General features: G+C 40.5%; 2 protein-coding genes and 2 pseudogenes across 2 annotated transcripts in view; 2 read left to right on the top strand and 2 right to left on the bottom strand.

Annotated features, from left to right (window-relative positions):
* The window catches only part of Xkrx (XK related X-linked), a 78,211-nt gene extending 68,636 nt beyond the window's left edge, over positions 1-9,575 (bottom strand). Inside the window, exon 1 of the mRNA XM_070040077.1 lies at positions 9,332-9,575. The gene's annotated coding sequence lies outside the window, so the exon portion shown is untranslated. The remainder of the gene's footprint in view (positions 1-9,331) is intronic.
* LOC138839785 (E3 ubiquitin-protein ligase TRIM23 pseudogene) lies at positions 5,067-8,343 on the top strand (annotated as a pseudogene).
* Positions 9,576-9,952: 377 nt separating the features above from the next.
* LOC138839784 (nuclear receptor-binding factor 2 pseudogene) lies at positions 9,953-13,244 on the top strand (annotated as a pseudogene).
* An 883-nt stretch (positions 13,245-14,127) lies between these two features.
* Trmt2b (tRNA methyltransferase 2 homolog B) overlaps positions 14,128-24,747 on the bottom strand; it is a 53,661-nt gene continuing 43,041 nt past the window's right edge. The window contains 2 exon segments of the mRNA XM_070039335.1: positions 14,128-15,604; positions 17,677-17,827. Of these exon segments, the coding sequence (XP_069895436.1) occupies positions 17,695-17,827 (133 nt within the window). The 3' untranslated portion in view covers positions 14,128-15,604; positions 17,677-17,694.

The raw sequence follows: 24,747 nt of genomic DNA, 5'->3' as shown, positions 1-24,747 counted from the left end.
TGTATGTCCCTCCCCCACAGTGTAACCCCCGCTTTCACTATATTTGATGTCAGTATAACATGTGGAGGAGATGGGGACAAACAAGTCGTTTAAGGATTCAGGTGGACCTGTTGCAACAATGAGAAGTACAAAATGTCATGTCAAAACCAACTTTACAATGTCGGTGTGGTGGGGGGAGGGGGGTATAATTGGGTGGGGGGAGGGGGGAGGCTGGGAAGGGAGGTGAAGGGTAAACAAAGGAGGAGGCTGCAATGCTTGGTAAGAAATGTATGTATTATCCTGCCCATGTAATTGTAGCCCCTCTGTACAGTATGTTCTCAAATAAAATAAAATAAAATTAAAAAAAAAAAAGAATAGCAATCCCTGAACTGCTCTCCAAAAGCAATAAATTGCAATGTCTAGTGCCTAAGCATTAGTAGTTTTTCATTGCTCTCCAGATGATGCTAATGTACATTTAAGTTAGCACTACATTGCCATAGACCTAAATATTATATAACTAGAAGAGATCATTAGTACAAACTCTTAAGTTTCCTAATAATTCACAGCTATTTTAGTTACACTGGTTGGTCCTCATATCCCAGCTCCAATTACTGTTCCTCTCTAATCTTTAATATGTATTCACAAAGTGACCAATTTAGAGTGAACTATTTCTTTCAGTTTGTCTCAGATACTAAAGTCCCATGTCCCAGGGAAATTAGTACAGTTGCTCAGAGGGGAAAACAGTACTATACTATGTAAATTTTGCTTCTAACTCCCAGCTTCCAGTTTTTGGTTTCTAACTACCATTATCCACTAAAAGAATCAGGGCTTAAGGGAAAGGGCTGTCCATGACGAGGGTAGGGAAAATGTACAATAAGCCTGGAAACTGTGTGCTAGAATTTAAGGAAGTGATCAGACACTGATGAAGGTATGTCTAAAGGAGATGAAAGTAAGCCAGGCAAAATTTGAATATCAAAAGAAAACTAGGAAGTGGCTCTGTGGCTCAAGTGGTAGATCTCTCACCCTGAGCTGAAGAGCTGAAGGACAGGGCCCAGGCCCAGAGTTCAAGCCCCACAATGGACAAGGAAGAAAGAAAGAAAGAAAGAAAGAAAGAAAGAAAGAAAGAAAGAAAGAAAGAAAGAAAGCAAGCAAGAAAGAAAGAAAGAAAGAAAGAAAGAAAGAAAGAAAGAAAGAAAGAAAGAGAGAGAGAGAGAGAGATGGGGGAGGGAGGGAGGGAGGAAGGAAGGAAGGAAGGAAGGAAGAGAAAGAAAGAAAGAAAACTCTTTGAACTGATTAAGAAAAATATTAAGCAATATTTTTAAAAACTGCTTTGCAATACTGGAAGTAACTATTATACAACCTTCTTGCTCTAAAAATTGGTAAAGGAGGGGAATAAGAAAGGAAAAAATGACATCTTTTTGGAGAACACAATCCATAACCAGCAGATGAGGAAAAGTTCATTCTTACAGAAGAATGCCAAATAACAAACATACCTAACAACAGCCTTAACATATAAACATTTTTTGTAATCACCAAATTAAATCAGAAAATAAAATTTTAAAATAAAAAAATAAGCCGGCTCTAGTAACTCATGCTTGTAGTACTAGCTAGTTAGGAGGGTGAGATCTGAGGATCATAGTTTAAAGCAAGCCTGTGGAAGACTCTCCAAAAAGCCAGAAGTGGTACTGTGGCTCAAGTGGTAGCCTTGAACAACAACAACAAAAAGCTCAAGGACAATGCCTCATCTCTGAGTTCAAGCCCCATGACCAGCCCCCCCAAAATAAAAAGCCAGGCACTGGTGGTTCATGCGTGTAATCCTAGCTACTCAGGTTGAGATCTGAGGATTACAGTGAAGACAGCCAAGGAAGAAAAGCCAATGAGACTCATCTCCAATAAACTACTAAGAAAAAGCCAGAAGTGGTGTTGTGGCTCAAGTGGTAGAGTGCTAGCCTTGAGCACGAAGAGGCTCAGGGACAACACCCAGGCCCTGAGTTCAAGGACCGGCAAAAATATAAATAAAAATTTAAATAAATCAAGAAACAGCATAATTAATGCTAAAAATCTTTAGGTAAGATTGATGGAAAACAATAGGTCACAAGATAGGTCACTGATTTTTTGTTAACTACAAAAGAACAATAAATGGGAACTTCAGAGAATCCTCATCTTAACCATGACCTTTACCAAGAATGGTCAACTGATATCATGTGCCTCCTGAGGTGATGGGATAGATATGAAGGACCCACTAGCATAATATTATTGTAAGTATTTTAAGTATTATTATTTTTTTTGTTTTTTTGGGGGGGGTCCGGTCGTGGGGCCTGAACTCTGGGCCTGGGCGCTGTCCCTCAGCTCTTCAGCTCAAGGTTAACACTCTACACTTGAGCCACAGTGCCACTTTTGGCTTTTTTCTTTTTGCTTATGTGGTGCTGGGGAATCGAACCCAGGGACTCATGCATGCAAGGCAAGCACTCTACCACTGAGCCACCTTCCCAGCCCCAGTGTTTTAAGTATTATAAGTATTCATGTAAATTATTATATAAAGTATTCATACATAAGTATTATAAATATTCATGTAAAAATGTCTTAATCTAGCTGGGCACTGGTGGCTCACCCCTGTAATCCTAGCTATTCAGGAAGCTAAGTGAGGATTGAGGTTTGAAGCAAGCCTGCAGAAAAAGTCTATGCAACACATATCTCCAATTAGCCAGCAAAAAGCCAGAAGTAGAGCTGTGGCTCAATTGGTAGAGCATCACCCTTGAGCAATAAAGCCAAATGAATTGGTAGAGTATCACCCTTGAGCAATAAAGCCAAATGAGAGTGTGAGGCCCTGAGTTCAAGCCCTAGTAACTGCACAAACACACCCAAAAGTTTGAAACTGGCTGGGCACCAGTGGCCCACACCTGTAATCTTAGCTACTCAGGAGGCTGGGACTTGAGGACCATGGTTCAAAGCCAGACTAGGCAGGAAAAACCATGAGACTCTTATCTGCAATAAGTACCAGAAAAGCTGGACATGGAACTCTGGCTCAAGTCATAAAGTACTAGTCTTATTCAAAAAAGCTCAAAGACAGCACCCAAGCCCTGAGTTCAAGCCCCAGGACTGACCAAAAAAGTTTGAATTAGAATTAAGACCTAAATTGTAGTTAACAAAAAAGTTGAACCCATCCAGGTTTGCACAGGCCAGAAAGGTTTTCCAGAATGCAGGATTCCTGCTTGCTAAAACAGGAAAAACCAGGAGCCTTGTTAACTTACAATTAGACAAATCCACAATGTGGAACAGACTTGGCCTCCAAAAGGTAAGTGCCATGAAAAGAAAATGGGGAAACTGCTCTAGATTAAGAGTAACAATACACAATGCAACATGTGAATTGACCCTAATAGACATTTGGAGGACAACTGAAGAAAGTGAATATACACAGCATATTCCAGTACGTAGGTGTAAAAGAATAACATTGCTAAGTACACTGTTTACTTCAGCTGCATTTCTTTTTGTAACAAGGCTTCTGCATGAAGAATGTGGCACTCTGATCCTCACTATGCTACAAGCTGTGTGCTTCCATGTGAAACGTCAAATGTGCAAATAATGTTTTTGGAAGCACAGGACTATAAATTACTTGTCATTAGTGATGATTAATTTCCTTTGCTGAGATTTTGGTATTATAGATTTGTAGAAAAAATGTCCTTATGCTTACATATGCTATGTATTTAAAGGGGAAATGTCAAAATGTCTGCAACTTGACATTCAAATGGTATATTAAAGAACACATACACAGGTACGGGGTTGGAGGAATGGGCTCAGTTGTAGAGTGCTAGCCAATGAATGAAAATGTCAAGTACCGAGTCCAAGTCCTGGTATTAGATCTAAAGAGAAAAAGACAAAGAAAACACATAGAGGTAAAGCAAGTAAGGCATAATAACATTTATTGAATCTTGGTGGTGTATATACTGGTGGCCAGTGAACTAGTCTCTCAATTTTCTCTAATGTTTGAAGTTTTTCATAATAAAAATCAATGGAAGAACAAAGGAGACAAAAAAATCAGTAATATACACAAGACAATATGTTGGAAGTGATCTGAGCAACTTAGGGGGTGGGGGAAGGAAAGTAGGAGAAAAATGAGGGAATAGGAAACAAGTTTGATAAGAAATGCACTTATTACCTTATATAACTGTAACCCCTCTGTACATCACCTTGACAATTAGAAAAAAAAAATCAATGGACGCATATTTGTTTTGTCAGCTGTAGGGCCTGAGCACTGTCCCTCAGCTCTTCAGCTCAAGGCAAGCACTCTACCACTTGAGCTACAACATCACTTCTGGTTTTCTGATGTTTTACCAGAGATAAGAGTTTCACAGATTTTCCTGCCTGACTTTCAACCGCGATCCTCAGATTTCAGCCTCCTGAGTAGCTAGGATTACATGCGTGAGCCACTGGTGCCCAGCTGGAAGCATAATTCTAAATTCATATATTATTATATAAGAGACAAAACTTGTGAGAAATCTGACTGTCCACTGCCTATTCTATATTTGTTTATCTAGTAGATATTCCTTGACGGAGGAATACCTAAGCTGAAAACAGAAAAGTGAATAGTTAACAAGAAGAGGTTAGAGGGGTGGGGAGGATTGGGTGGGAGGGCAGGGAGGGGGGGAGAATGGGAAGGGATGGGAAGGGGAAACAAAGGAGGAGGCTACAATGCTTGATAAGAAATGTACTCATTATCTTGCCCATGTAATTGTAATCCCTCTGTACAGTATTTTCACAATAAAAAATTAAAAAAAATTAAAATAAAACAAGAAGATATAAGAACAGATACATTCCAAGCTGAGGAAAAAGAATGGGAAGCTAGGAACAGTGGCTCTTGTTTGTCATCCCAGCTACGTAAGGGAAGCTAAGATTGTGGGGGGGATCAAGGTTCTAGGGTAGCTCAGGAGAAAACTTTGTGAGACCCCATCACAACACAAAAAGCTGGATGGTAAATGCCTATCATTTCAGTTATGGCAGGAAATAGGATGATCATGGTTCAGAAAGGCCCAGGGTAAAAAGTAAGCCACTATCACAAAAATGACCATAACAAGGTAGGATTGGGAGAGATGGGGGAGAATGATTCAAGAGGTAACATTGATCAAGATGCAGTATACAAAAGCATTTGACAAGATCCAACACTCCTGCATGATAAAAGCTCTGGAGAAGCTAGGAATCCGTGGAATATTCCTCAATATAATAAGGACAGTATATGACAAACTACAGTTAGCATTATACTCAATGGTGCAAAGTTAAAAACCATTTCCCCTAAATTCAGGAACAAGACAAGGATGTCCACTCTCTCCATTCCTCTTCAATATAATATTGGAATTTCTGGCTAGAGCAATAAGAGACAAACACAAAGGGAATCTAAATAGGGAAAGAAAAAGTAAAACTCTCCCTCTTTGCAGATGATATGATCATGTATTTAGAGAACCCCATAGACTCCTCTCTCAAGTCACTTGAGTTGATCTGTATAAAATTAACCCACAAAAAATCAGTAGCTTTTCTGTATGCCAACAATAAAAAAAGAAAAACTGAAATCAGGAAAGCAACTCCTTCTGTAATAGCCTCAATAAAATAAAATAAAATTCCTAGGAATTCACCAAAGATGTGAAGGACCTCTCTGATGAAAATATTAAAAACCTGGAAAAAGAAATTAAAGCAGATTTAAGGAAGTGGAAAAACCTCCCATGCTCCTGGATTGGAAAGATTAACATCATGAAAATGGCAATACTGCTCAAAGCTATCTACAAAATCAATGCAATATCCATCAAAATCCCAACAAAAGGAAAAAAGCCGGAAGTGGCACTGTGGCTCAAGTGTAGAGTGTTAGCCTTGAGCTGAAGAGCTGAGGGACAGCACCCAGGCCCAAAGATCAAGCCCTATGATAGAAAAAAAAAAGATGGAAATGGAAAGACTTGGAAAAAAATATACTAAGTGAAGAATGACAGACCTAAAGAAACACAGGCTGCATGTTTTCCCTCATATGTAAAACTAGAATGTGCCCATAAATCTTCAAGTAAACTCAATGGATAGTAAAAGAAATAATTATACCTAGACATGATTAATTAAAGAGCAATATAAACATTCAGACACTGAGAACAATGGAGGATGTTCTTAGGAGAGGATCTCAATAGCTAGGTTCATAAGATCATATAAATTGTTGCTTATGGAAGTGAACTCCAAGAAATGAAAGAGGTTTTGTTTATTGTTTGTGATTCTCTTTTTTTCTTTTGTTCTTTCCTTTTTTCTTTCATTTATTCCCTTCTGTCACTGTTTTTACTTCTATATCCTTTGTCTTGTATGTAAGTTTATCTGATTTGGGGAGGGGAAAGGAAAGCACAGAAACTATGGAACAAAGGGTGAAACTAAGTCAGCAAGTGACACTCACTAGACAGTATGTTGGAAATGAACTATATAAATTGTGTGAAGAGGAAAGCTGGGAGGGGAAAAACTGGGAGAGAATGAGGGTAGGGGTGACACTTTTCAAAAAGAAATGTACTTATCACCTGACTCATGTAACTTTAATCCCTCTGTACATCACTTTTACAATAAACTTTTTTTTTGAGGGGGGGTCCGGTCGTGGGGCCTGAACTCTGGGCCTGGGCACTGTCCCTCATCTCTTCAGCTCAAGGCTAGTGCTGTACCACCTGAGCCACAGCGCCACTTCTGGCTTTTTTCTTTTTTGCTTATGTGGTTGAACCCAGGGCCTCATGCATGCAAGGCAAACACTCTACCATTGAGCCACCTTCCCAGCCTTACAATAAACATTTTTTAAAAGATGCTTTATACTCATAAGTTCATATGATGAATTGAAATCCCTTTGTATAACTTAAATTTTTAAAAAGGCTACTTTTTCTCCTCTTCCCTCCCTCTGCCCTTTCCCCCTCCTCCTCCTTACCCATTTCCCCTTCCCTGCCCCAGGCCACAGCATGGGTGCCCACCCCTCCTGAAAACAGCTCCCCACTGCCCATGGCCACTTCCACATGCTAGATACACCACTCAAACATCTACCCCAATTTGCTCCCAGCACCATGGCCAACTAGCCTACATTACTGCAGAGGTAGCCTATAATCCCAGCAGCCCCCGACAAAATAATTGGAGATTATACTAACAAAACGGTTCTTTTGGCATAAAAGGAGGTTCAGCTGCCTGGGGATTGAAATAAAATTGTTTTATTGGAGCTTTTAGAATGACTGCACAATGGACATACCGAACATCATTTATTGTGATAAAGAGAAAGTACATGTATCTGTATATTACACTGCATGTGCAACTCACTTGTGCTCAGTGTTCTTAAGCTACCCACTTGACAAAGATGTTAGCAAGGCATAGGCAAGTGCCTCTAGCTGATTCTCATGAGAAAACCATAGGCTTTCAGCGCCAAGTGCATGCCATTGAGGTTTTTTTTTTTTTTTTTTGCCCAGAAGAAGGTTGTCAAGGGCTGGAAATGTGGCTTAGTGGTAGAGTACTTGCCTAGCATGCTTGAAGCGCTGAGTTCAATTCCTCAGTACTATATAAACAGAAAAAGCCAGAAGTGGCACTGTGGTTCAAGTGGTAGATCGCTATCCTTGAGCAAAAAGAAGCTCAGGGACAGTACTCAGGCCCGAAGTCCAAGCCCCAGAACTGGCAAAAAAAGAAGGTTGTCAAACTAGCCCACTTATGTGCTATATCTGCAAAGAATAAGAAATACACCTAGGTCACAAACATCCAATATTGGCACAAGAAGCTAACCAGATGGGAGCATTAATTTTAGCTATGGCTCATTGCAAAAGGACCTTCACTGAGGAAATCTCAAATTATTCCAGGAAATTAATTGTAATTGTACAGCATATTGAAGGAGGAGAACAAATAGTGGAAGATGGAAGTGGAAATGGCTCACACAGACATGTACCAGATACTGTGGAAAAGGCCAATCATGTGTCCACATTTATTTTTCTGATCTACATGAAACTCTATGTTGTCAGGAAGAAATGGTTCTAAGTGTTGTTGATGCGCATGTCAAGAAAAATTGATCTGGCTCAGACAGCAAGAAGCAGATATGTGTATTTTGTTGTTCCATGTTTCAACAGCATGTCTATATGGTGAAAAGACTTTATAGTAGGATGATTGTAGACTTGTCTTGGCAAAGCAAGAAATTACAAGATTATAAGAAACATTGCAGAATCTGCAACAACACTTTATAGAGGATACAGATCATACTCAACTAGATGCCAGCATTCCTGTCACTTTTACCAACAACAATAGAGTTCATATTGGACCCAAAAGGAAATTAGAGTTGTTATATTACATTTAGATGGTGCTGGAAAAACTACTATTTTATTTAAGTTAAAACAGGATTAGGGGCTGGGAATGTGGCTCACTGGTAGAGTGCTTGCCTAGCACATACAAAACACTGGGTTCAATTCATATAAACAGAAAAAGCTGGCAATAGCACTGTGGCTCAAGTGGTAGAATGCTAGCCTTGAGCAAAAAGAAGCTCAGGGACAGTGCCCATGCCCTGAGTTCAAGCCCCAGGATTGGCAAAAAAACAGGATTAGTTCAGTCAACAATTGGTTTTAAGGTGGAGCTGCAGAATATAAAATCTAAAATTCAGGGTTGGAGATATGGCTCAGTTGGTACAGTGCTAGCCAATGAGCGAAAGCATCAGGTATGGAGTCTGAATTCCTGGTCTAAGACCTAAAATCTAAAATTCACTATTGAGATGTTGGTGCAACACACAAATGAAGAGCAATTTGGAAATATTATTACCTTAATACCCAAGTTGTTGTATTTGTTGTTGACAATAATCATAGAGACAGAATTAGTATAGAGACAGAATTAGTGAATGACACAGTGAACTTTCAAAGTTGTCAATGGAAAAAGAAGTATGGGATGCTTTCCTCTTGATTTTTGCTAACAAACAGGTGTATAAAGGATGGGCACAGATATGTAAGAAATGCTCATTGAATTAATGCACCTCATGAACCAAGCCCTCCATCAGCCATCTTGAAAGACAAGGCTAAGTAGAGAAATAGACTTAGGGTTAAGCCCTACTCCTGGGTTCTTGCCCTGCAATGGGATGATGAGAGCACAGACCACAAGGTAGGAAGAAGGTTTGAGGATGAAAATGGGTAAATATGAATCAACATCACAGCTGGACAGTGGCAGGGGTCAACACTGAGCTCTCCAGATGGGCTTCCTCTTACTCGTTATGCTATCTGGCCAGTGCCATGGACAAGAAAGACCAGGCCCCTATGCAGGACATATTCTACTTCTCTGTGGAGGAGGAATTGGTCCCTAGATTGTGATAGCAGTTGACCGAGGCCATGGTCTGGAATACTCAGGTTACCTGAAAGATTGGGAGAAGATGCCATGTCTGGGGATCCAAGGTTATGATCCAAAGCTTGCTTCTTCCACCTCCCATGGAAGTCAGGCACACAGACACTGAGGTCATCCACCTGAGGAAAGGTACATATTTGTCCTTTGAAGTATGGCCAGATGTTTTGTGGTCTGCTTAGGAAATCCAGGAAGGCAGCTTGCTTGACCAGGTTTATCCCACACCCATCATCCACAGTGTCAAACAGTCCAGCCACATCACACAGCAGACTGTTCCCATCACTGCACATCCATAGAAAACACAGTCAAAAGGACTTGACCTAGAGAGATGTGCTATGTGCCAGAAGCCCATTGAGGCAGCCTCAGAAATGCCCATGTATCAAGGGGTCCAGACTGAGTAGAAATTCTTAACCAAAGCAATTGAGTCCAAATATAGGGACACCACCTTTGTCTTCTCATTTGCTCACGATGTGAACATTAAAGAGGACTAACAATGAAAGATAACCACTGGCCCCTTTCCCACCAACTTTTATTCACCATGGGCTGCTTTCGCTTACTTACTCTTTAGCTCCCCTCATCATGGAGTCCATTATTCCATATCTCCTCAGGTGAAGTATATCTCCTTCAGGTCACTATGACTCTGTCTGCTCATTTCAGGTATGTAAGCTCAAGTCTCCTTGTGAACTCAGAGTCCATTTTGTCCTTGTCACCTCAGCCCAAGTCCTTGTCCTCCAGCTCATCTCAACTGAACTTTGTACCTTCAGTTTCACCTCTATTCAGTCTCCTCCAGGTCACCTTAGCTTCAGTCTATCTCTTTCAGAACACCTCAGCTGACTTTGTCCCCTCCAAATACCTCAGTTCAACTTGTCTCCTCCATTTCAACTCAGCTGGGGAACTTCTGTTTCAGCTTGCCTCAGCTGATGCTATCTCCTACTCCTCAACACATTTTTAGCCCTTAAACTCCATGCCATCTCAGCTCCAGTCCATGTCCTCCAGCTCACCTTGGCTCCAGTTCACCTTTTCAACTCAGTTCAGCTTGAGTTTCCTCCAGCTCAACTCAACTTGAATCTTACCTCCTCCAGCTCAAGTTATCAGCCTCCTCATCCCTCCTCCCATGCACAAACATGTATCTATACTAAAAAGTTTATTATTCTAGAGTGAAGTTTAAAAAAAACAGAAAAAAAGACTGGAGGCATGTTTCATGTGGTAGAGTACCTGCCTAGCAAACAGAAGGCATAAGAATTCAAATCCTAGTACCACCAATAAACAAATAAAAAGAATCTGAAGGCTGGGAATGTGGCTTAGTGGCAGAGTCCTTGCCTAGCATGCATGAAACCCTGGGTTCAATTCCTCAGTACTACATAAACAGAAAAATCCAGAAGTGGTGCTGTGGCTCAAGTGGTAGAATGCTAGCCTTGAGGAAAAGAAGTTCAGGGACAGTGCTCAGGCCCTGAGTTCAAGTCCTAGGACTGCCAAAAAAAAGAATTTGAAAAAAGATCAGAATGAGAGAAACTTGTACTTTTCAGGAAAAAGAATTCAATTTTCAGAAATGGAAGCTCCCTGGATTATAAAGTGTCTTTTAGCTGGGTGCTGGTGGCTCACGCCTGTAATCCTAGCTACTCAGGAGGCTGAGATCTGAGGATCGCGGTTCAAAGCCAGCCCGGGCAGGAGAGATCGTGAGATTCCTATCTCCAATAAGCCACCAGAAAACCGGAAGTGGCGCTGTAGCTCAAGTGGTAGAGCGCTCGCCTTGAGCTGAAGAGCTGAGGGACAGCGCCCAGACCCAGAGTTCAAGCCCCACGACCGACAAAAAAAAAAAAGTGGCTTTTAAGCCACATCAAGAATTCATGACTTCATTTTATTTTTTATTTATTTATTTTTTGCCATTCCTGGGCTTGACCTCAGGGGCTGGGTACTGTCCCTGAGCTTCTTTTGCTCAAGGCTAGCACTCTACTACTAGAGTCACAGCACCCCTTCCAGCCTTTTCTGTGTATGTGGTACTAAGGAATTAAGCATTCTACCACTAAGCCACATTCCCAGCCCCCTGTGACTTCATTTTAAAAGCAGTAAGAATGGCAGGGCTCATATCTGTAATCCTAGTATCAGGAAGCTGACATCTGAGGATTTCCGTTCAAAGCCAGCCCAGGAAGTAGAGTCTGTGGACTCTTATTGACAATTAACCACCAAAAAAGCTACAAAAGGAGCTGTGACACAAATGATAGACTGTTAGCCTCGAGCAAAAGAGCTCAAGGACCCAGGCCCTGAGGTCAAGCCCCAGGACTGGCACAAAAAATTAGCAGTAAGAAGCCAATGACAAATGTTTACTAATGGAGAAATACAATTAAATGTATAATTTAGAAAAAATTGGAAGGTGGGAGAAACCAAGGGGTGTGGGAATGGATGCAAGCAGCATCACTTGGGAAGATGACTTGCAACAATAATCTGGTGAGAGATGATAGCAGCATACAGAGTTGTCAATTTGATGATAAACTGGATGGGGCTCAGATTCTGCCTCAGTTGACTGCATAGACTGCTACATTCATTCAGACTGAGAATAGAGGAAGAACAGAACAGGGAAAGATACTACACTCAGTATTAGATAAAGTGCTTAGAGCATCTAGAACAGGGGTGAGAACGTGTTTTCTGACAAAGGCCATTTGGATCCTTACATCATCATTCAAAGGTCATAGAGAACTACCAATACTTGGAAATGAGGAGAAGCAGATGAAAGATATATATCTGTCCTGTCATGTACCAAGTGATTTTGAGGGCCTTACATAGTCCTTGGGCTGGATATTCCCCACCCCTGATTTAGAAGAAATCTAGATGGCATATACCCTGAAGGCAGCTAGACACAGAAATGACAAAATACTCTCTGGTTTTCAATTTAGGTAACTGATAAACGGTTTTTGCCATCTACTGATGGCAAAACTGTCTGTGCCCCAGTGCTGCTGCTCACCTTTCTTTGGCCATTGCTTACCCTGGAGTCTATGGAAGTAACAGAAGGCCCCTTCAGCTTGGCTCATCAACAGAGCAATGAGCAGACTATTTATTAGATTCAGGGAAATACAAAGAGGCTGTTTTTTTCTTTTTTATTGTTATTGTAAAGGTGATATATACAAGGGATGCACTTATATAAGTCAGGTAATGAGTACATTTCTTTTTGAACAGTGAAACCTCTTGTTTTTTCTTTGTCACAAAAAAGTTCGCAGAATATCTTAGTGAGGCCACGAAGCTGACCCAGTCTTACAGTGGAATTGCAAAGGAATAGCCATGTGAAACAGCTCCTCCTTATCCAAGAAATGTGGAAAAGGGCAAAGCAATAGGAATGAATGAAAGCTCAGCAGAACACAAAGACATAACTACTCATCTTTAAACACCTCACAAACCCTCTTACAAGGATATGGAAGGCTAGAGCCCCCTTCTTTCTGACAAGTACTACCCTTCTTAGGAGAAACATCTCTCTGAAATTCATGGGATCTTTGACAGGATCTAGACACACTAATTTTGCTTCAGCAAAATAGTGAACCAACATAGCTGTGTACTTGAAGCAAAGCCCCAAAACACGACAAACCAATTACAGAGGAGCAGGCAACCACAACTACAAATCTGAAGAGGCATGTGGAGTTCCTTGTGGCTAATAATGAAAGATTAAGGGAAGAAGATAAACAACTAAAAGCTGAAAAGTCCAGAATTCTAAAAGGTCCAATAGAACAAGAAAGTAGATGCTGACTTTGTAGAAAAGTCAGTTATGGAGCTTGCTACCACAGGCAGAGACAGTCACAGCCTGGCAGAAGTTGGTAGCAAATACTGGAACAGCCAAGAACATTCCAATACCTATTCTTCCTCCCTTGGATTTTCCATCTCCAGAACTTACACTAATGGAACTCTCTAAAGATATTCTGAAAGGACTTATGAATAATTAAAATGAAAACCACTGGAGAGGTCAGAAGAGGAGTAACACAGTGACTCCAGAAATAAATAAATAAATAAATAAATAAATACCACATCTAAGGGTAATCCTGGAAATGCATTATCATCTGGCACAATGTGGGAGAAGAAGCTTGCCAGGACTTGGAAACAGTCACTGTGAAATGTGCTGCATACCTGATTCACTGACTTGAGCTAATGATTCCACTGGGCAAACACTAAACTTTTGGAGGTTTTCTCCTTATACAAACCAAAAGGCTATCTGGAATAATTTTTTCAAGAATTATTTTTCTTATCTTCAGGGTCAAATGTATAAAAATATGCCATACTTAATCTATAAGGCCATAAATGATCATGCAAACCCTAAATAATATGATAGCCTGAAGGTTGCTTTGTATTTGAAACATGATTTCTATCATGCAGTGATTGTATGCATTCTGTTATGTGCATTTTGTTTGTTTAAACTATACATGCCAGGCTGGGAAGGTGGCTTAGTGGTAGAGTGCTTGCCTCACATTCATGAGGCCCTGGATTCGATTCCTCAGCACCACATAAACAGAAAAAAAAGCCAGAAGTGCCACTGTGGCTCAAGTGGGAGAGTGCTAGTCTTGAGCTGAAGAGCTGAGGGACAGTGCCCAGGCCCAGAGTTCAAGCCCCCAACCGACAAAAAAAAAAAAAAAAAAAAAAAACTATACATGCCACAGTTTGCTCTACTCATTACATGATGATAACCTCAAGACTATCAGGAGAAATATTTATATTTCCAGTTTATGAAGAAAGGAATCAAATTTTAATTACGGTTTTTAAAGGAAACTACCAGTTTGCATAATTAATCGGGTGCATTTTAAGTTCTAAGTATGTTATGTATCATTTGAAAATACCAAGGAGATATCCTTTGTGTTTAATGATGTATGAATGAAGTTAGCCGTATTTGTAAGAAAACAAAGTAATCGTTGAGTGGCTGTTACTTTTATTCATGGCTTTTCTTTCACTTCCAGAGAAACTTTCCCTTATTTGAAAAAAGAGGAAAATTTGCTCTATATAATAGTTGCTTTCTAAAATTTTTTAAGTTATAAACTATTAAAGTATCTAAGCCAGACATGATTGCACATCTGCAATCCAGCACTCAGGAAACTGAAACAGGAGCTTTGAGAGTTGCAGGCCAGCATGGGCTATACAGCAAGACCCTGCCTCAAGAAAAACAAAATTTTAAATTAAAAAAAATATATATCCCCTTGGAAACAGAGGCATGATTCAAATGTAGAGTGACAGCTATGAGGAGAAAAAGCTGAGCAAGCACATTAGCCCTGAATTAAAACCCCAATACCAGCACAAATTATTTATTTACTTACTTACTTTTTTTGGGGGGGGGTTCCGGTTGTGGGGCCTGAACTCTGGGCCTGGTTGCTGTCCCTCAGCTCTTCAGCTCAAGGCTAGTGCTCTACCACTTGAGCCACAGCGCCACTTCCGGCTTTTTTGTTTTTGCTTATGTGGTGCTGAGGAATCGAACCCAGGGCCTCATGTATGCAAGGCAAGCACTCTACCACTGAGCCACCTTCCCAGCCCTACTTACTTACTTATTATAATCCCATTACCTAGAATTAAAACATAAGGAACTGGGGGGAAGCTTGGCTGACTACCGTAACTAACATTTATATCATTATAGATTATTTCTAACTTTTAAAAATAGGTATTTGTTATATTGTGTAGTGTATATAGTTATGTAATAATGCTTTCTTTTGCAGTACAAGGTTTTAGACTCAGAGCTATGTACTTGTAGGCAGATGCTCTACTCTGAACCCTCCAAACCCTTTTTTGTTCAGTTATTTCTGATAGGGTTCTCACTTCTTTTATATTAGAAGGTCTTCATTGGAGAATCTCACTTTTTTCCCAAGCCAGCCTGGATCGCAATACCCCCATTTATGCTTCAAATTGTAGCTGGGATGACAGATGCATGCCAGAACACCCAACTTTTTCTGTTAAGATGGGGATCTTGAAATTTTTTTGCCTAGGCTGGCCTCAAATCATGACCCTCCCCATCTTAGTCTCCTAAGTTTACAGGTATCAGCTACAATTATAGGTATGAATTACTGCATTCAATTCCTATTCTATTGCAGGCTGAAGAACCCTCTCAGAGGCAGCCTACTGTTACAGACAGGGCATATCCAAAAGATGCACACTAGTCTTCTTTACTTCACTGTAAGGAACTTGAACAACTTGAAGAAAGGTTCATTTAGGATCTTTTTGCAGAAGTTTCAGTCTGCAGGCACATGGCTACATTGCTTCTTGGCCTGTGGCAGGGCAGATCATGGCAGGGAATGATCACATGGTAGAGCAAAGCTGCTCATCTCACGGGCTGGGAAACAAAGCACACAAGTGGAATGAACTAGAAACCCACTATCCCCTTCAAGAGCACACTTCTAATGACCTAATCCTTTTACTCAGGTTCACTTCCTTCCAACACCTAGCAACAGCATCACAGGCTAAGACCAAGCCTTCAATACTTGAGCTTTTGAGGACCATACCAAAAGCAAATTATAGCAATGCCTTTGGTTACACACACACACACACACACACACACACACACACACACACACACACACACACACACACACACACACACACACACACACACACACACACACACACACACACATGCACATGCACACACACTAACCAATACCTCCTATACTGGCAATATTCCTCTACTGTAATCAGGGCCAGGTAACAAACAACTAGAGATTACCCCTATAGCCCAAAGCCACCCAAAATTGGTCAGACTAGTCAAATACAAACTTTTGACTATTCTTGCCTTTTCTGAGGAAACCCAAATAAGGGTTAAACCTTCTCTCCTTGCTCCCGCCTTCAATTACCTGCTATCTTTTCCACATGACCTGTGAGGTATACCATGCCTCCTATAGCTTGGGCCTATGGGTAAAATAGCTATGTCATTGCACTTGAGTTACTATTTCAGAAATGAATACACAGCATTGCACAGGAGCCTTTCCAGCTATCTTTTGTAAGGAGGTTTCTCTAGAACTATTTAGGATTAAGAATAAAAAACACCAGCTTATCTGATAAAATTTTCGAAATCAGGCAATGCTTGTTAAGTTGTATGTCTTTAGACCTTTGAAAGATTCCAAATGTAAGCCATATGCCTGTGGTTCATCACTGCAGTTCCAGCTACTCGGGAGGCTAAAACTTGTACAATATCAAGATTCAAAACTAGACTGGGCGGAAAAGTCTTCAAACTCCATCTTAAATTAACCAGCAAAAAGTTCAAATTAGATGTATGGCTTAAGTCATAGAGTGCTAGCCAAACAATCAAGCACAGTGAGCATGAGGCCCTGAGTACTAACCTCCCCCAAAAAGATTCAATACATAATCCAAATTGTTGGGCAGGTATCTAAGAACATCTCCAAAGCTCAAGAAATGAGCTTGCTTTCAATATCCATGTTATTATAGTACTGTTAGATCACTGTAAGATTTGGGAGTATTCCATCTTCATGCTAAACAGTACAATTACAGGTACAGTATTCCATCTCTTTTTTGAAAATCTCCTTTCCCTTGGGGTCTGTCCAATAACCAGTCCCCTTCTATACATGACAGCTAATTGGTAATATTGCTTCGGGGAAAAGTCACGTTCTTCAAAGGGCATTTTCAAAACTTGGAAGCCTAGGAAACCCAAAGGAATGGATTTCTATCCATGATCACTCAATTACTTGCAATCGCTTAATACCTTGCTCTGCTCTTTCCAAGAGTCATCTTGGTTCTAGTTCTAATCCTTGGCTACCTCATGAACCTCAATTAATAAAACCTCTAAGCAAGTGCACAGATCCTAGCCAATGTAAAATTATTCACAGCTGCTTAAAAACCCAAGTGGCCATGCGCCAGTGGCTCACACTTACAATCCTAGCTGCAGGAAAGTTTGTGAGACTCTTATCTCTAATTAATCACCAAAGAGCCAAAAGTGGAACTGTGGCTCAAGTGGTAGAGTGCTCTAGCCTTGAGCACAAAAGCATAAGGACAGTGCCCAACCCTGAGTTCAAGCCTCAAGTGGCGCATGTATGTACATGTATACACACACAAACACACACACACACACACACACACACACACACACACACACACACACACACACACACACACAAATGTCAACATAGTACAAGCAGAATGAGATGGGAAAGTGAGACTATACATTAAGACCATGACCGGCAGATAAAAAGGAAGGAGCAGTTCCAATCCAGAGCTGACAAGTTGGGAATGATCCAAACAAGGCACACAAGTACCATCACAGGGGAGTTTGACAGTTAAGGTTAATGTGGATCAGACAGGAAATCTATTTACTATGTTATTCTTATTCATGATCTTTAGACTAGTTTTCCCTAGTAAAGCTCCCAGGGTCTGAAATGCAACAGTATTGCTAACCTGGAAGCTTCTGAAACTTTAACAGTCTGCAGTGAAGAGGAACACCAGCTCCCAGTGTGGGGTGTGGGGAACCAAATCCACAGGTACAACTTCTCTCAGGACAAAATGCTCGCCTAGAAGCTTCTTAGCAGAGTTTGGAGGACAGCACAACCTGTAGAAAGAAATAAAATTTTAGCTTCCTAGAAAAAAGATGTATAGAACACAACTGTTGAAATGGAAACTATCCATCCCCCTGCACATCAACTTGAGTTTATCATTATATTTAATGGAATGCTTTTCTCCTCCATTTTCCACAATTCAGCACTAGATGCACAACTTAGGATAGGGCTCCATCCTAATAAACTCACACTAGCTGAAAAGAGAAACAAGTAAACAATGTATTTGTGAGCCTGGGGTATAGCTTCATGGTGAAAGCATAAGCCTAGCCTCTAAAGTGTCCAGTTTTTCAACCCCAGGACCACAGGAAGTGTTTAATACATCTAGTTTCCCAAACATCCCAGCTTAGCCACAGGACAATGCATAGTGCTGGCTTTAATTTATTTATTCACTCACTCATGCATTTATGCCAGTTCTGGGGCTTGAACTCAGGACCTAGCCACTGCCCCTTGGCTTTTTTGCTCAAGGCTGGAACTCTACCTCTTGAGCCACAGCTCCACTTCTGGCTTTTGGTAGTTAATTAGAGTAAGAGTCTCATACTTTCTGACCTGGACTTCCTTTGAACTTTGATCCTCAGATCTTAGCAGAGTCACCAGCATCCAGTGGTAACTTTTATTCTTGGCAACTGGTAGCTGACTGGGAGCTCTCTCACTGTTGCTGACTAGCACCTTGCTGTCAGGCTTCCAAAATTCAAAGTGTACTTTCTACTAAACATGGAATGCTTTCCATAGTTGTGAAGTCAAGAACATACCAACTCCATCAGAAATTATGCTCAGAAATATTCATTCAGATTAATTCATTCTACTGAAACTTTTTAGAATAGATGGCTTTTTTCCTCTCATACCAAAGATTCGTTATAGAGAAGTACAGAAAAGTAAAAGGAACAAAATTCACCTACAAAGTCACCTACAATATCACCACTTAAATTGTGTGTGTGTGTGTGTGTGTGTGTGTGTGTGTGTGTGTGTGTGTGTGTGTGCTGCTTGCATTATTTCTTTTTTTCTTTCCTTTGGTTTATCCCCTGTTGACACTGTTTTTTTATTTCTGTACCCATTGTCTTATATATAAGTTTAACTGATTTGGGGAAGGGAAGTGAAATCACAGAAATGGTGGGGCAATGGGTGAACCAATGCAACAATGATACTCACTAGATATTATGCTGGAAATGAAATGTACAACTTGCGGGGAGGGGAAGAGAATGGGGGGATGGGAAAGTGGGAGAAAATGAGGGAGACTGTAACACTTCAAAAAGAAACGTACTCATGCACGTACTCTGTACATGACCTCTACAATAAAATGTAAACATTTTAAATTTTTTTTTCAAAAAAGAAAAATAGGTTAAAAAAAAAAAAGTAAGAGTCCCATGGCCTTTCCTGCCCTGGCTGGCTTCAAACTGCAATCCTTAGATCTCAGCCTCCTGAATAGCTAGGATTATAGGCATGAGCCACAGGCATCTGGATTAATTTTTTTTTAGGTCTGAGATCAGAACTCAAACTTGGTACCTGACACTTTTGCTCATTGGAGAGCATTCTAATAACTGAACCATGCTTCCAACCCCTTAAATTGTTTGTCTTAAATTTTTATTGTAAAGGTGATGTGCAGAGGGGTTACAGTTACATAAGTCAGATATTGAGTACATTTCTTTTCTTTTTTTTTTTTTTTTTGCCAGTCCTAGGGCTTGAACTCGGGGCTTGAGTTTCTTTTGTTCAAGGCTAGCACTCTACCACTTGAGCCACAGCATCACTTCTGGATTTTTCTGTTTATGTGGTACTGAGGAATTGAACCCAGGGCTTCATGCATGCTAGCAATCTACCACTAAGCCACATTCACAGTCCCAAGAACATTTCTTTTTGAACAGTGTGACCCCCTCCCTCATTCTCTCCCAGTTTTTCCCTCCTGACCCCCACACTCCCCTAAGTTGTATAGTTCATTTCCAGCATAGTGTCACTGTTAAATTAGTTCACCTTTTGTCCCACCATTTCTGTCCTTCCCCTTCTCCTCAAATCAGATAAATTTATATACAAGAAAGAGGTACAGAAATAAAAAATAGCAACAAATGGGGAAAAAACAGAAAAAAAAAAGAACTACAATTTTTTTTTAAAAAACCCTCATTTCATTTCTTGGAATTCATTGTTCATTTCAATAAGCATCATTATTTTTTTAAATTTTTTTGTCGGTTGTAGGGCTGGAACTTTGGGCCTGGGCACTGTCCCTCAGCTCTTCAGCTCAAGTTGAACATTCTCCCCCTTGAGCCACAGTGCCCCTCCCGGTTTTCTAGTGGTTAAAGTGGAGATAATAGTCTCACCAATTTTCCTGCCCAGGCTGGCTTTGAACCACAATCCTCAGATCTCATTATCCTGTGTAGCTAGGATTACAGACATGAGCCACTGGCACCTGGCAATAAGCATCTCTTTATATGACCATATGCACAACGCTATTTAGCCCTGTGATCCTCTCCTAAAAAATGTTCTCCTTTGGTCTCACTGTGTGAATGTTTAGCGTCCTGTTTAATTTATCATGTCCAAATTTATTTTGTTGTCTTTTACTATCTTTTGAGTTTACTTGTAGATTTATAGGCACATTCTAATTAGTACAAATGAGGAAAATCATGTAGTCTATGTTACTTTAGGTCTGGCTTACTTTGCTTAATACAATTTTTCCAAGTCTTTCCATTTCCTTATGAATGGGGCAATGTCATTTTTTCTGATGAAAGCACAGAATTCCATTGTGGTGTTTGTTTTGTTTTCTTTTATTTGTCAGTCGTGGGGCCTGAACTCTAGGCCTGGGCACTGTCCCTCGGCTCTTCAGTTCCAGGCTAGCACTCTACCACTTGAGCCACAGCACCACTTCTGGCTTTTTCTGCTTATATGGTGCTGAGGAACCCAGGGCCTCATGCATGCAAGGTAAACACTCTACCACTGAGCCACCTGCCTACCCCCTCCATTGTGTTTTAAAAGACAAACTCACACTATATGTTTGTACATATGGATTTATAATCAGTTTAAGGCCCAAAACATAAAACTGGAAGAGAATTTGTTTCCCTAGATGACACTCAATAATTTAAATAGCACTGTTCAATTAAAATCAAGTACAAGATAAACATGTTCAGTATCATATCTCCAAAGAATAGTGTTCATTCAATGTAAGAAAAGAAATATTAGAAGCAGACAGACAAGTGTGAATTTTTGTTTTTTGTTGTTTATTTTTGTGCTGGTACTGGGGCTTGAACATTTTTTTTCCAAGGCCAATGTTCTGTCCTTTGAGCCGTAGCTCTACTTGGTAGTTAATTGGAAATAAGTGTCTCATGGACTTTTCTGCCTGGGTTGGCTTTGAACTAAGATCTCCAGATCTCAGCCTCCTGAGTAGCTAAGATCACAGGTGTAAGCAACCAGTGTATGGCACCAAACACGTTTTTATATAGTGTTCAGATAGACAGCTATAAAGAAAATCAACTGAAAAAGACAAGTAATAAAAGAGTAAGGTAGTTGGGCATAAGAACAGCGATAATTCAAAAATAGCACAAAAATATCCTATTCATAATACAACAAATGCTTTACAAGCCATATCCCTCACCTATAATCCATCTACTTAGGAGGCTGAGACAGGAAGCCAGCCTGGAATGACAGTAAGATCTTGCCACCAAAAAGGCTTCCCAGTATTATGTATTATACAAACATATACTTCTAGAGAATCACACAGAAAATACTAGATACCTGAGCAGATGTGATAATATATGAATGGAAAAAATATTGTAAAATTTGTAATGCCTGGCATGCAATGTAGCCCACAACTCTAATCCCAGCTACATGGGAGGTAGAGGAAGGAAAAACACAAGTTCAAGGCCATATGACTCTACCTGTAATCCTAGGTACTCAGGAGGTGAGATCTAAAGATCATAGTTCAGCCGGGCGCTGGTGGCTCACGCCTGTAATCCTAGCTGCTCAGGAGGCTGAGATCTGAGGATCGCGGTTCAAAGCCAGCCCGGGCAGGAAAGACCGTGAGACTCCTATCTCCAATAAACCACCAGAAAACTGGAAGTGGCGCTGTAGCTCAAGTGGTAGAGCGCTCGCCTTGAGCTGAAGAGCTGAGGGACAGCGCCCAGGCCCAGAGTTCAAGCCCCACGACCGACAAAAAAAAAAAAAAAAAAAAAAGATCATAGTTCAAATCCAGCCCAGACAAGAAAGTCCATTAGACTTTGATCTCCAAGCAGACTTGAACAAAAAGCCAAACAAGAGAATAAAAGGCCCTGAGTTCAAGCCCAAGTACAATTCACATTTATACATACATACACACAAACACACACAAACTGGATTAACATAATCATTATATTTGTGAGTACAGTGTGATATTTCAATACATATATATTATGTATACTAATCAAATAAGTGTAATTAATGTTTCTGTCCCCAAATCATTAGTTTATGTCTGAAGCAATTGAGTTTCTCTCTTCAAGTCATTCATAAGATATGTAATAGGGGATTGTGAACTATTCTTCCCCCACTGAGCTGTAAAACACAGGAATATATTACTTCTAAGCAAACTGTGTTTGGTACATGTTATCCATCCTTCCACCACACCCACTCTCCCCAGCCTCCCAGCATGTCTGCACAGCAAAGGAAGAGACAAACTGAAAGAAGAGACCCACCTACTGGATGGGAGAAAATATGCATAAAATACTCATCTGACAAAGAATTTATATATGGAATATATACAAGGAATGTAAGAAACAAATACAAAATAATCCAGTTAAATGGACACACACTGATAGCGATATACTTCTCAAAAGAAGAAATTCAAATGGCAAAAAATATGGAAAAAAGTCTCAGTATCAAGAAAATGCAAGTCAAAAACACAATGGAAAAAAAAATATTTAAAAGCAACTGAAAAACACAGTAAGTGGCTGGGAATGTGGCTTAGTGGTAGAATGCTTGCCTAGCATGCATGATTCCTCAGCACCACATAAACCGAAATAGCTAGCCTTGAGCAAAAAAGAGCTCAGAGACAGTGCCCAGACCCTGAGTTCACTCATCTCAACCAACAGCAACAACAAAAAAGAATGACATTATTTGTAAAAAAAAGATGGAACTAGAAGATATTAGGTGAAATAAGGAAGACAGAAATACAAATACAAATACCATATGTTCTTTCACATGTATATCCCACCCCTTTAAAAAATTAGTATTTGGGGGAATATGCCAGTACTGGGGTTTGAACTCAGGGCCTCAAGCTCTTGCTTAGCTTTTCTATTCAAGGCTGGAGCTCTACCTCTTAGTCACACCTCCACTTGTGGTTTTCTGTGCCAGTCCTGAGGTTTGAACTAAGAGCCTGGGAGCAGTCTCTGAATTCTTTTGCTCAAAGCTAGCTCTCTACCACTTGAGCCACAGCTCCACTTCTGAGAGATTTTGGTGTTTAATTGAAGATCAGAGTCTCACAGACTTTCTCAGCCTCTTGAGTAGCTAAGATTATAGGCATGAGCTACCAGTGGCTGGCCTACTTCTGGTTTTTTCCTGGTTAACTAGAGGTAAGAGTCTCATGGATTTCTCTGCCAGGACTAACTTCAAAACTCAATCTTCAGATCTCACCTGAATAGCTAGGATCACAGACATAAGCAACCAGCACCCCACTAAAAAAATTAATATTTTGTTCATCATTATTTTGGATGTTAATTTTGATATTTTTAAATATTGCACTAAAAATGTATCTTGAGGGCTGAGAATGTGGCTTAGTGGTAGAGTGCTTGCCTAGCATGCATGAAGCCCTGGGTTCCATTCCTCAGTACCACATAAACAGAAAAAGCCAAAAGTAGTGCTGTGGCTCAAGTGGTAGAGTACTAGCCTTGAGCAAAAGAAGCTCAGGCACAGTGCCTAGGCCCTGAGTTCAAGCCCCAGGCAAAAAAAAATACATCTTGAGTACTGGAGAAAGATGGCTCAAATGGTAGAATGTTTGCCTAGCAAGCATGAGGCCCTAAGTTCAATCCCATTTCATTTTTTAAAACAAGTATCTTTATTACTGAAAATTCTGGTATCCCCTTAAAATGTTGTAGCTATTAGGTCTCCCCATAAGTACAGCCTTCTTTCTCCCCCTCCTCTTCATGAAGGACAGCACTAGCCTTACCAAAAACTACCTGTCCTAAACCATAATCACCAGTAACTGTTAATCACCTGACTGTGAGTCCATAAAGTACCTCATCCTCTGAGGTCACTTCTGCATTTGCTGCAGCCATACCTCCTCCTCACCTTTCCCTATATAATCTCTTTCCACCATCAGTTGAGCTACACACTGCTCTACACACTCTCCAGTGCCACCCAGCACAACTCTCTGCACATCTACATCTGGTACAGGCCAGAAGCTTGGTCTACCTAATAAACTCTTTTCTGGCTGAACTGCTTGGTGTTCTCATTTCAGAAACCCTTACAGTAGCCACAGTGAATGCCTGAACTGCCTCACTCTAGATCTGGCCCTGCAATTAACACTTGAAGGGGATAGAATTGGTTTTTTTCCTTTTTCTTTCTGCTTCTCTATGCTTTCTAAATTGTGCACACTAAACATGGATTACGCCAGGAGCCAGTAACTTATGTCTGTAATCCTAGCTACTCAGGAGGCTAAGATCTGAGGATCACAGTTCAAAGCCAGCCTGGGCAGAAAAGTCCCCATAAGACTCTTATCTCTAGTCAACCACTCAAAAACCAGAAGTGGAGCTCTACTAAAGTGATAGAGTGCTAGTCTTGAGCAAAAAAGAGCTCAGGGATAGCACCCAGTCCCTAAGTTTAAGCCCCACAACCAACAAAAAAAACAAACATGGGGTAGGTTAGGAGCCATGGGTGACAATGTTATCAGACACTTTGTACTCATAGTTTTGTAGAATGGGAACTTCCTTGTACAACCACTTAAAGATAATAAATTGTTTTTAAAAAG

Source organism: Dipodomys merriami, unplaced genomic scaffold (genome assembly GCF_024711535.1).
Source record: "Dipodomys merriami isolate MVZ:Mamm:240054 unplaced genomic scaffold, mDipMer1.0.p SCAF_3, whole genome shotgun sequence".
NCBI lineage: Eukaryota > Metazoa > Chordata > Mammalia > Rodentia > Heteromyidae > Dipodomys > Dipodomys merriami.
Note: the sequence above shows the minus strand (reverse complement) of the source record. Positions and strands in the feature narration are given on the sequence as shown.